The sequence below is a fragment of the Dromaius novaehollandiae genome, chromosome 5 (assembly GCF_036370855.1).
Source record: "Dromaius novaehollandiae isolate bDroNov1 chromosome 5, bDroNov1.hap1, whole genome shotgun sequence".
Classification (NCBI taxonomy): Eukaryota; Metazoa; Chordata; class Aves; order Casuariiformes; family Dromaiidae; genus Dromaius; species Dromaius novaehollandiae.
In genome coordinates this window covers 61,582,976-61,596,475 of record NC_088102.1, presented here as the reverse complement: position 1 = coordinate 61,596,475, position 13,500 = coordinate 61,582,976, and the positions used below count along the sequence as shown (strand labels likewise).

The 13,500-nt window shown below is 37.3% G+C and overlaps 1 protein-coding gene across 9 annotated transcripts in view; it reads left to right on the top strand.

Moving 5' to 3' along the window:
• ZNF143 (zinc finger protein 143) overlaps positions 1 to 13,300 on the top strand; it is a 48,981-nt gene extending 35,681 nt beyond the window's left edge. For 4 of the 9 annotated variants that reach the window (XM_026104493.2, XM_064513025.1, XM_026104492.2 and 1 more), the window contains exons 14-16: positions 696 to 857; positions 1,685 to 1,831; positions 3,065 to 3,813. In XM_026104493.2, coding sequence (XP_025960278.1) covers positions 696 to 857; positions 1,685 to 1,831; positions 3,065 to 3,148 — 393 coding nt within the window. In that variant the 3' untranslated portion in view covers positions 3,149 to 3,813. Of the gene's footprint in view, positions 1 to 695; positions 858 to 1,684; positions 1,832 to 3,064; positions 3,814 to 4,465; positions 7,607 to 8,687; positions 12,460 to 12,536 lie in introns of those variants that run through there. The other 5 variants (XR_010389489.1, XR_010389488.1, XR_010389487.1 and 2 more) reach the window with 5 other exon arrangements.
• Positions 13,301 to 13,500: the final 200 nt, after the last annotated feature.

Here is a 13,500-nt window from a genome sequence, read left to right as displayed (position 1 = left end):
CAATAGAGGCCTTTTTAAGATTTCCATTAAGATAAAAATATGTCACGTGGTACTACTGTGAGTTGTACTATCCACTATGTAAGACATACCCATAGATAATCTCTCATGCAGTTATTTGGGATATGATCTGATGAACATGGAATTGTAGACTCTGTTGACAAGTATGCCTAGTTTTGCTGTTACTGAGCCGTAGTTTTATTTCTATAAACAGGTTTATGTGTCTGAATGATCATGGAATAGTAGATCCCCATCAGTATGATAAATGTGGTGAGGGCTCTTTGTTCAAGAAAGAAAGACTAGGCCAAAGAGGGACTGTGATTCTCAGGAAATACATGAAAGCATGCCCATCAGGAAGTGGAATAGTAGCTATTAAAGCCAATAGCCAATGTGTTACTTGAAAACACTGCTTACAATATTTTTATCAGTGCTGTAATGAACAGGTTGCCTTTTCATGCTGGATTGTTACACATTTTGTTTCAAATGAAGAAACTGCACTACCAACCAGCAGGACTTTATTTGATAAATACTGTTATATTTTAAATGTGTGACATCTTTTCTCAAAACTTATATAGAAACATTTACAGATCCTGGGTTTTTACCTATAAACATATGTTATGTTGCCGAAAGCTAAAACTCGGGTGTGACTCAAGCAGCAATTAAACCTTTTTTAATTCAGAAATGATTTTGTGTTTCAGGTCAACATATCTCAGGCTGATATGCAAGCCATTGGAAATACTATCACTATGGTAACACAAGATGGCACCACCATCACAGTCCCTGCCCATGATGCCGTCATCTCTTCTTCAGGAACACATTCTGTAGCAATGGTTACTGCAGAAGGCACTGAAGGACAGCAGGTCAGATGTTTTTCTGTGTATATATGTAATGTTCCATTGTAATATGACATAAAATAGACACCTAAACAATTACAGGATTACCATTCGCATAGATCTATTTAATTAGAGCAGTCTCCCATACCTGGCCCTAGCATTTTCCTCATAATAATATGACGTGTTCTTCTCTAGTGCTGTACATCAGAATATTTCAGAATTTTTTAGAAACATTAAGAACAAGAACAATTTCTTAGGTACCAATCAAATAATCCGTTTAGGTATAGGTGAAATAAGACATGGAGATGCTAAGCATTTTACCTAAGTCACAAAACAAATGTGTGGCAGAGCTAAAAACGCAGTCCAGTATGAATCCTCGCTCTTTATCACTTATCATTATGGGACTGTAGTTTGTTTGGCAGAGAGGAAACATTTTTGTAAGTATATTTTTTGCATTTTTGCTTTTAATATACAGCTACAGTAGCTTACTTTTTAGTAGAAACAGTCATACAGTTTTTAATCCCTCTTTTATTTAAAACTCATTCCAATGTTGTAAAAATGAGCCATGTGAAAATGACAGTATTTGTTAGTCAGCATGCTCTGTACACATACATAATCACAGGCTTACAGACACAGATACTGAATTTCTGTGAACTTCTGAGGATATTTGTATTTTGAGACCTAATAGATAACTTTAAGAAACAACATGATGGTAACCTTTCTTAAAAATTGATGTGTTTTGCAGAATAAAATTATTCTCATAAATAATGGTAGCTTTGAAGTTAACTATTGTATGAGGTCAGTAATCGTAACAGTTCTATAACCCAGTTAATTCTCTTCCTTTGGTCTTGAAGGTTGCTATTGTGGCTCAAGACTTAGCAGCATTTCATAGTGCCTCATCTGAAATGGGACATCAGCAACATGGGCACCATTTAGTGACTACAGAAACTAGACCTGTTACATTGTTGGCTACATCCAATGGGACGCAGATTGCAGTACAGGTAAGATGATGACCTTTTTTGGAATGTTTCTTATTTCTGGAGACAGAAGCTCCTAGTCATGTAACAAAATGAATCTAATAAATCTGGCTCCCCTGCTAAAATAGTCACATAACCATATCATCTTATATTTTAAATAGTATATAGGGTTAGGAAGAGGAATAATAAGCACCTTATTTTCCAAATCAACTAGTATAACTTCAAAAGAAACAAAAAAATCAGAAAAAAGAACAAAGGGGCAGAGGGCCGAACTTGAGGCCAAATGAATCTTTTATGGAAGAATGACGTATATATTCAGTGAGATGGTACTTCAGAGTCATAGGTCTCCACTGGAAAAGCAGTTTCATTCATCCTTCAACATTGCATATTAAGCTGATCAGGAATGCCAAACTCTCAAAGGAAAATTGCTATGAATTTACCTATATAGATAAAACAAGTCATCTGGCAAACTGCATCTGTGCTATTTGAAGCCTGAAGTGCTAATAATGAAAATTAAAACGTAAGCAGTTATGCAGAAAGATTAAAAATAAAAAATCTCTGGAAAGTCACCTTTTGTTTTTCTGTGTAACCAGTACAGTGCAAGCAGCAGTTTCCATAAGCAGTCCCTCACATTGTCTAAACACTGCAATGAAAGTAATTTCTAGGTATGAAAGAGAAGTTTAATTTAATTTGGTCCAGTTTTGAAAAAGGTAGAAACCAAGCACAATTGGACAAATTGGACTTCTGGCTAGAAATGAACTGAAAACAAAACTAAGACAAGTATTTTTGTAAATAGTTTTTTTAGAGGGAAGAAAATCATGTTTGACTGGAAGCTTGAGGGAAACATCTAGAGTAAATGATTGACAGTATGCTACCTCAAACAATTTAACTGTGTTTGTATATTACTTTTGTTACATATGATATTGGTAGGTAAGTAGAAGCTTTTGCAAATTTTAAATCTAGAAGATATAGTAAATTAAATTTAAATTAAATTCTTTGAAGAAAATGTATTTTGTAGATGTATCGAAACTCAGTTTATTTTGCTATCAGAGGGTATCTGTATTTTCATACTGACTAGATAGGTGCTAGTATATATTACTCAAAAGAGGTGTGACAAAACTGATCTTGCTTACTTGTGTTAAAATATCGATTGGTATCTAGGTCTTTGGTTTCATTTTTAATTTTTCCTTATAAATTTATATCCTTTATCTTATGCAACATTTTGGATTTATTTATGTTTAAATGCGTTTGTTTCAGCTTGGAGAACAGCAGTCTTTGGAAGAAGCCATTAGAATAGCCTCCAGAATACAGCAGGGTGAAACACCAGGGATTGATGATTAACTTCTAACACTGCTACCAGAACAATAGATTGAAAGGTATTTTATTTTCAATCAACAAAGGTCCATGCCAGCAGCAATCCATAAAAACTTTGAAGTTCCCCGCTCATTGATACCGTGTACACATTTTATGCAAGAGCGAAGAACATTTTGTAACTTTTGTGTACATAACCCTTGGAATGGACTGACATCATCTACTTCCAACCATTGTATATTCAGGAATATGGAATTAGGATTACATAGTAAATTTCCTTGTTATCCTTTCATCAGATTTCAGACTGGTCTACAAGCAAGTGAAAAGTGAAATAGAAGTATTGGAATGAATTTTTAATGTCATGTACAAATAATGAAGGCATTACTGAAGATTTCAAATGTTTAAAATACTATAACAAAATCATCATTTCAGGAACCCTTACAAGTAATAAAGAAGACAAAAGCCTTTTAAATTGCTTTCCAGAAATGGAAGAGTCTTGGATTTTGAGCCTACTGTAAATCTTCATATTTTGATTTGTTTCATACAGATTTGAATACTCTTTAGATTATCCACCCCATCTCATTCATTGTAAATACAGACTGTTAATGCTGGAAGTGCTAATTATATTATCTTTAAATTGGATTATGTACAAAAGAGAAACTTTGGTTGTTCAATATTAAAGGAAGTAAATCTAATGATTTCGTTTCTTTACATATTTTACTTCAAATGTTACCCTCAAATTATGATGCAATAAGTATAACAAGATTATATTGTCTAGATAGGATGATACTGTCATGTGACATACAGTTTTACTTTTTAGTGAGAATGAAGTTTTTATTTACGGCCTTGTATAAATTTTTCCAAAGTTTATTTATCGTAAGCTTAGTTTTTTGGCATATGAATTTTGATCATAATCCATTATAGTATGTTAACTATTTAGTATTAATGGCTATTAATTTTAAGCATTCTAAAACACTACAAGAATGATTAACATAGTAATTAGTCAACTGATTTTGACAAAGAAAGTAAACTACCTGTTATTAAAAGTAGTATTTTCAAATGGTGTGTTTGCCGGATAAGTACAAGCACTAATAGTCTAATTTTCAAGTTATGAGTGCCTGCAGCCACCATTCACTACCTAGGATATGCCGATAATCAGTGCTTTTGAAAATCAGGACCTAAGTTACTAGAAAAAAGGGATTAATTAATGATGATGTTAGTACAGCGCTCTTCACCTATCATTCTGTAAAGGAAAAAAAAACATTGTAGATACGTCTAACACATACAGTAAAAGGTACCTTTTAAACTTTTTTATACCAAAAAATGTCTTTATTCTTGTCTTGTTAGTAGGCTCGTCAAGCAAGTCAAAATTTTTGGCTTCATGTAAGATTCAGTGTTTGTTTTAGATGAGTGTCAAGAGCCCAAGTCTGGCAGCTTCTGAAACTGAAGCCTCATCTTTTACCGTCTCAAGAGAAGAATTAAAAATCTTCCGGATGAAGTGCTTATCAAGTAAGCATTTTATAAGTATTGTGAGGTACACATTTTACCATAAAAATAAAAGTCCCTAACTATGTACTTAGAAGTATTTGACCTCAAAAAGGCCAACATTGAATAGTATGTAGCTGATTTAGTGTGACTAACTGTATCAAAACTGGTTATAGCTTTTTGGGTTTCTCATACAGATAGCCAACTGAAAAATGCAGTGAATGTTTACAGTACAGTGGGACAGATATGGATAAAACAAAGACTGTTGTCTGGATCCACTACAGAGTAAAACCTGGAAATGTGCAGTTTAAGTATAGGACTGAGGCTGCTTACTCACTTAAGCACTAGTTTTCCTGAAGTGTCTTAGGTAATATCTGATATCCCATGAAGATAAATATACTATGCAAAAAGGATTAATTACCTGTCAACTAGATTAGTTTCTTAGCTCATTTTATAAATTAAAGATGTAATATTTGACATGAACGCTCAAACAGTTTTTTCTTAAATTTCATTGCTAACGGTTTTTGGAAATGACTGGAAATGATTTAGCAAAGAAGTAACTTCAGTCCTTATTTCTTCTTGTTTCCCAAGAGTTTTTCTGATCACTGTACAATGTGAATATTCCTTCCTCATTCATATTTCAATTAGTTTGCTGCAAGGCATTCAAATTTAGCTCTGTTAGGAAAAGCTGTAACTTCTTTTAAGTGATTTCTCTGACTTGTATCTTATCAGTTATTCTTTTAAAACTCCCAAGTCACAGGTTTTGCTTCCATATTGTTAGCTACCTCTATAAAGGAAAACAAACTTAAGTGCTGAATAAAAAAGACAGGCCAACTTAGACTGCTCTGTGTTTAAAGAGAAGCAGAGGTGCTTACATGTATTTTAGCTGTGAGGTCTGTATGCATAATAGACAATATTATTTTCATTGTGGAGAAAATTGTGTGATTTTTTTCCTCCCTGCTTCCAATCTGACAGGAACGGAAGGAACTTTTTTGAGTAAGAAGATACTGGTTGTTAGTATCAGGAGGTTCTGCAGCAGAGGTCATACAGAATGAAATTATGTTAGATAGGAAGACTGGCAAAAAGTATTTCAGGAGGAGGAAACAAAGAATTTCCCGAAAGGACTGGGTGTTTGGCAGTAGAAAACTTTTGCCTTTCCCCATAGATTTTACTCCTCTTTATTGAAAGTTCTGTCTCAAAGTGAATGCTTTGGCACAGTAGGGGAAGCAATTCATTTCTAAAAGAGGGATCCTATGAAGTAAAGCAACTTACTGTATCACTCCCTCTTAGAAATCGGCTCCCACACTTACAGTACTCCCCACTCTCAATTTTTTTTTCCTTTCAAATTCCAGGCCTACATCAACTCATCCCTTAAAAGAATAAAAATAAAACATCTCTAGACTCAACTTTTCCCTTCTAAAATCAGCTTTTCCCTTTTAAATGGTCTTACAGGTTTTCACCACCTCCAGGCTTTGCTTTTACAGTAGCTTAGTGCCTGTCTTGATAGTAAAAAGAGAGAGGTAATTGTTTTGGTGCTCCCGGCTGATGACCTATTGTGCCAGACACAGGGCACATAACAAAAGGGCAGTTTTTACCTTAAAGAGCTAATGCCAAAGCACACATGAATAGGCTGAAGCTGGGAGACTGTGTTTTTATAAGAGTAAATCCTGAAGCCTGACAACAAAGTTTTAAAAAGCCATAATCCCTGATGGCATAATTAATCTCAGCAACAAATCAGCTGACTGATACCAGAGATATTCAGGCACAGTGTGGGAGAAAAGGCATGTGGTGTCTGCTTAGCATACAACAGAGAGAGACCTAATAGTCCAGATAAAATGTCTCAGCTTGGAAGGCAGTTCTTCCTAAACTTTATTTTAGTTCCTAACCCTCAGTCATACTGCAGGGAGAAGTTAGTTTGACTGGATGCTTTTTTGTGTAATGATTATGCTGTACTATATTACTGAAAAATCATTCTGTATGCTGTGTTATTCCCGGAGTGCAGAGTCGGTGAGCCTTCCCCAGGGACAGGAAGCTATTTAATCAGTATTTAACCACCAGGAGAAGATGGTAGGGAGGGAAGAGTATGAGGAAAAGTTTCTGAATCCGGCATCTACAGCCGTTGAGCTCAGTTAAGACAGTGCACCTTAGGTTGACCACAGGTCCTACATACCAAGAAGCAGAAGTGCCCTGTGACACAACCTGTTCCAATTCTGTCGCTCTCACTTGGTCATTGAATTATCATTCAATGTACAGAAGAATTAAAGTGTTCCGTAAAATTCTTCAGCTATTAAATATAATACAAATCTGAAATTTTATTGACAGTTGGGTGGGAAGCAAATTGATTTTCGTAAGCAATAAGGAGTAAAGAAAATGGAAGTGAAGGGTAACTTGTGTCCTGTTCAGCTATCACTTTTCAGTTGTTTGAAACTTGAAAAATATATTTATTCAGCCTGTATCATTTTTGTCTTTAAAAATATAAAAATTAATACGCGCATTGTTTTTTCAGATGCAAATTTTAAACTCCAGCTGGCTGTTAATATTGAGGTACTCCTGTTTTTGCAAAGCAATGTATATTTCAACATCAGATCCTCAAAAAATGTTTTTCCTGCAATGATAAAAACCTTCTGAAGTTTGGACCAATGTGACAAGAGACCAAAAAATCAAGAGCCAGTCTCTTACCAAAATTCTTGTCTGTCATACATAAATAGTAAATTGCACTGTACATAAGGAATATAAATGAGCATTTTTTTTCTTGCCATGTTTCATGTGTATTTAAAAAGGTAGCTCAGGTGTTGCCAACAGTTCTGAGATTCCTTTGATGTTATTTTTGATTCTGCTAGCAAAGTTCACTTGTCCAAAGGAGACAATGCAATTAGACCGTCACCATAGTAACCGGCTGACACCTAACCCCATCAGGAATGTGATACTAGACTTTTTCAACTGAGGTTTATAATCAAAGAAGACTTCAATTATCCCAATAAACATAAAAGCTTATATCAACAAGCGAGCATTCTGTCCTCCATTCTCTGTGTATTTTTCTCTACTGGAAATGTTACCGCCTTAAATCTCCCTCTTCTCGGGTTCTGAAGGAATAACAGATTCTATTTGGATCATTTCTGCTGCTCCCAAAGGAGTAGCAAAACATTTACATTTTCAGGGCACAAGTGATGGTGCGCAATTTTTTCTAAAAGAAAGAAGTGTCCTGTATGTTACTGTCAAAGCCCCAGCATGTTACCCTGTCCTTTAAGTTCCTCACCAGCCTTTCGGTTGAGACTTAACAAACCGATAAGCCTCTTTGATTGGCTGCTGTATTTCACTTGTTTTTCTGGGGAGTTTTTGGCTCTCCATCAAAATTACTGCTTGATTTTGAGTGTTTTGTAGTATTTGGCTGAGAGGATTCTGAGCAGGCATCTAAGTGAGGCAAGATAAGGAAAACAGGACGGCCTGAAACCCGGATGGTCTCTTGGCATAAAAGAAACCACCACATGGCTGTAGAAAGCTTCTGGAGAAACCGCGATGCTCCAAAGTTATATCTCCAGTGGGTTTTTTGCTTCGATGTAGAGCTAATTTAGATTTGAATATAAGTTGTAATGACTCTGAAAAATCAGCAAGTACAAGAATGGTTGTGGGGCAGACAGGATTAGCTGCTATTTGCTTTAAGAGACCAATTTTTGAATGTACATAGGTTTCTGAGGATGATTTTAATGGGAGGAAGGTGGCTGAGCTTCTTGAAACTCTTACAAGGCTCTGACTTGCATCTCTAAAAAATGCTTGCAAAATGTCTTATTTTAGATGATGTGCCTAAGAGATGATTAAAATGAGTATTAGTAAATCTGAAAAAAGTAAAATGCCCTTTTTATGGTTTTGCATATACCCTGAGGGAAAAGAAGAAAAAGGTTAGTGATACCAGTAAATTAGTAGTGAGTAGTTAGTATTATGTGCATTGGACATTTTGAGGGTTTTAACTGCAGATATGAAGTCTTGATTTCTATCATTTTAACCTCGCTTTAGCAGAGGAATGGAGCATTCTAATTGTACCTGTTGTTTTCAGCCATGACAATCATTCTCTCTCTTCAACTTTTAGGATTTTTGACAGAAATTTCTGATCTGAATACGACTTTCAGGATCAGATCCTGTTGCCATTCTCTTTGTAAGTAAAGATTTAAAGTGTTAAGAGGCAGAAATGAAGACACAAATGGAGTCATTAAAAATTGTTAGGGTATGTGCTATCATAGTCACAGAGAAATATTTAAGAATTGTGTAAGTTATAAGCTTTGTATGTATTCATTAGCTTACATATAGGTGGCATGGAGATTGTTTTAATTTCTAAACACTGAAACTTTTTGAATTGGCAACCTCTATTACAAATAGGCTACCTTCAGTGCAAAATAGAACAAAGAAGAAGAAAACTGTAATATACTGCTGATTGTAGGGATGGATTCGTATTTGCCTAGGCCATGTCAGGAGAAGAAAGATTGTCTTTTGAGTGACTGTGAAACTGTACGTTAATGCTATGAATATGCTTATGGAAACATCATTAGCTAGATAATTTTTACTTCAGCAGTACCTGTAGAGGAACATGCTCCAGATCTACAAGCAGCTGTAGGGGAACATTCTGCACGAATATCAGATAGTTTGGCTCCAAGACCACCTGCGTTGCTACCAGCTTCCTTCCTGGAACTGAATGACCTTTAGGTTTCTATCAGTTTTCACAATTCAACCGATAATGAGACTATCCTCAGGCAGCTGTTGAAAGAAACTCAGGAAGGAACAGGAAGAGGAACCAGGACTAGTGTTGCAAAGGAGTTCCTTTACATTTGTAACCAAATGAATCAAGGTAAAATCTTTACAGTTTTAATTCTGACAAAAGGAAGTTAAGTGGACTTGGGATCTACAGTCCAAAGGAATTTGACCTCTAAAAAAAATAATTTTTCAACTGACTCCACCACTATATCATCCATTAAGGCATGGACAGTGTCAAGAACGCTCATACATTCAGAACAGAATATAATGCTCCATTGCTTTTCTCAGAAGCCTTGTGCTGGCCAGCAACCATATTCTTAGTACCAGTCTCCAGTCATTTATGGACTTAATTGGTTGTAGCATCACAGGCTTAAATAGCACTGTAGCAGATATTTCTGAACAGGTACATGGATACTCTCCAGAAGCTTTGGTGCTTGAGAGCATGAACTAACTTCTGTTTCCTGAAGCTTCATCCTTCTTTTTAAATATCTTTTGGGGAACAGATTTCAAACTTCTAGTTAGTAAGCTGGTCTGTTATTCCTCCTAAGAGACTTTAAGGCACTGTATAACTCTAAGATACAGGCACGGACCATTTAAAACATTTTTTTTGTTGTTTTATGAGACATTGGGAATTTGAGTTTTGTTTTTATGCCAGTTGCTCCTGATTTTCATATTAGTAGCTTGACCTTCCTCCTCTTTTCTCTTGCTTTTTAACTCCATTTATGTTTCTCATAAGTTCAACCAGTTTCAAGTTTATGTTGGCTGCTGTAGAATGGATTTTTGGCAGAACTCTTTTAATTTGATCAAAATGATTTGGGGGTCTTGTAGCTGAACTTGTAAGTGCAGGAAATCCTGACAAGATGGCAGTGTTCCCACTTCTGTGGCAGTTTCCTCTGACAGCCAGACAAATTGCCCATTGTTTCATTTCTTTCTCGTTCATCATTATTTGGGTTCCCTTGCTACCCACAAAAGAGAGAACAACTGTTTCCCCTTGAGCTTGAAAACTCCTAGTTAAAAGTAGCTATTTGCCAGTGAGTGTGTTCTGCCCCAGATAAGTATTTCTGGTAGCAAAAGCTTCAATGCACCACACTGCATATACTTTAAATTAAAATCAAGTATTTTTTTAAAAAATGTGCAAATATATTCTGAAACCCCTTAAACCACCCAAATTTCTAAGAATATCAGTCAGGCACTGCCTGACATAAAGGTACATTACATACTGTTAAATCAATTTGCAGGATCAGGGCTTTAGTTTGCAAGATCTACAGAGGATCAAAGATGCAATTTAACCAGAGAATTTGGAATTATTTTGGCTCAGTCAGTATGAACCAGTGGAAGCTTGCACAGCTCTTCCCCACTTCCTCTGTTCCTCAATCGCCATTGTTAATGTGTCTGTCTAAGGGAATTTGCTCTGCAGTGCTTTTTAGTCAGGCTGTGTACAGGAATCCTAATGCTAGTCATACTTTTTTTCATGGTGGTCAGGATAGCGCAGTTACCATACTTGTTTTTGGGGAAAGTCATCTTCTATTCAGTACAACAGTTTGTAATCCCTTCAAATGATAGCAAAAGAAGAACTGGTGTAAATGCGGGATGGCACATATGTAGAGCTGATGTACAAGGTCTTCATAGAGTAACTACACATTTTGTTATATTTACATATTTATTCAGTACTTCATTTTCTTATTTGGTCTCAGTTTGGAAATAAACTATCTTTTTAAACTATTGTGTTTCTGCTCTTTCTTTCTTTCTGCATTCCTTTGTCTCCTCCTGTATCTCTTTTACTGTCTTCTCATCCTTCTGTATTTCTGTTTCTGCAGAAACTCTGAATTGTGTCATTTGTTTTTGTCCCACTTAAACTGTTACAGTGATCAGCAATTCAACAGTTAAAGTCTATACAACAGGACTTCTGAATTTTGCTTTGCTGCTTATCTTCATTGCATGGCAGTATCTATAGACTCCAGAAAGCAATGCAGCACCAGTTCCATTTACATTGAGCTTGAGAAGGAAACTCTGCAGCTTTGACATTTCTAGGGGGAAAAAAAAAGTTTTTTACCGAAAGCTTAAACTCTTTGTTTTTAAGAAAATAAAAACATCATACATGACTCGTGCAAGCCAAAGCTAGCGACTAGGATGTTTGAGTCCTTTATTAGGAATTCTTTGCATTTTCCTCTGTCGGCTATTAATTAAGCAACAGATGGAGGTTACATTTTGTAATAGCCTTTTCTTACATCATCTGTCCTGAAACTGGAATGCTTCAGCTAGTATTTGCTATACAGTGCATTTCGTTTTTTTAAATTAGTATTTTGAATGTGATGTTATTGAGATTCTGAATTATTGAAAGCCAGACATTTTTATAACACTTGGCTTGATGTAGTCATCTCTCTCCAAATGCTATCCTGTCTCATTTTCATAGCTTTTATTGGCTACCTGGCTACTTCCAGTTTTCAGAAATTACAGTTTTCAAGAGGCTTCTATAATCTCAGAGATTATGTTCTTGTGGTTTGCCATTGCTCGTCCTGAAAACAAAAACTCTCTTAAGTTTTCAGGCCATCAGAAGCACGAGAAATGCATAGGTATATGGTATTTAAGTGGAAATATTCCTACGTGTACCGTACGAGAAAAAAGACTCATTACCCATGTCTCTAGTGATGACCGTGCTTCAAGGAAAACCATTTCCCCTGCACATCAGCCGGCAGTGCAAGCAAGTATTGAGTAGACAGCTGACCTGTCCGGCCACATTGCTTTAAAACGCTCTCAGGTTTGTGCAGTACTGTCGGCACGTGAAGGCGCGGGGTAGGTGCGCGTTTCATCGCGGCGGAGGAGCGAGGGGCAGGGGGCGCGAGGCCCGGCCGAGCCTGCAGCAGTTGGTGACAGTTGTGCCGCGCCGGCACCGAGGTGCTCGGCCGCCCTCCGCACAGCAACAGGTGTTGCGGGGAACAAGATTAAAGAACGGACTGGTCGCTAACAGAAGTGGAGGTAATGCGAACGGGGCCACTCCTAGCCTGAGATACCAGTGTCCCTGTGGCATTTCTTATGTCTCGAAAATACAGACTGGGAGAGCAGCAGCTGTGTGACCAGCAACAGCATAGAAAAGAGGAGAAACACATATCCAGGTAATTTTGGTTTAGGCCTCAATGCAAAATCTGTCTAAAAATCATTACCTGTTACAAATACAGGTGTCTTGTTTCAGCTGGCCGCAGAAAAGAGCCTTTGAGACCTGCTGTTGGCTACGGTCATTCAGAATTGCGAAACGTTGAATATTCCTGACTTGAGAAAGTGGAAGTGTGAGGTAAAAAGTGCCTGAAATCTGAGATTTCTGCTCCTAGGAATCGAGGACCAGTCGCCCATCCACAGGAAAACAGGGAGCAACGGAAACATGGTTAAGTACAAACTTTATTTTTTATTGACTGGGTCTTACATGTTTTAACTCATTATATTATAAACTTCTGGAGTCGGAGTCAGCCCATGCTTTTCTTGGTAGAGATGTTACATTTGCAGACTGATCTTTTATCTGCCAGTGTGATTTGGGGATAACACTGACAGGGGTCCTGAGCTAACAGAGGCTGTTGGGTTAAATGTAATGAAAGGTAGTACAAATCCTGAAATGAAGCGGAGAGGCAGAGTTGAGTGCACCTCTAGGGAGAGAGCCTGATTAATGGCATCCACTATAAATCATAGTTGTTCTGCTCTAACTTTTTGGTTTGTGCAAGAAGTTCTTACGGAAGTGACTATTAATCACTTGGGCTGCTGTATTTGAGGTGTGTTTCTGAGTGAAATTTGTGAATCAAGTCATTTGGAGTGTATTTGAATATTTGCTATTTTAACTGAAAAATGTGTCTTTAGTTAGTCCGAAGGGATTTACTGTTGGTTTAGGGTATGTGAAATCGGGGTTCTTGAGCAGTCTTCTAATGACCAAACTGGAGCAAAAAAGCTCGCTTTAAAATGGAGCTCCTGTCGCCTGTGGAGCCGCAGCGCGCTGTGACTCAGGAGCCCCCTCCCAGCCCAACCCCTGCCCTGCAGGAGCGAACAGCCGCGCGCTCCCGCCGCCACGCGCCGGCCGTTGCCGGGCGGGAGCCGCCCCGCGCCGGCGCTAAGATGGCGCCGCGCCTCGCCCCGCCGTTACCGCCCCCCGGGAAGTTAAAGGCCAGCTCGTT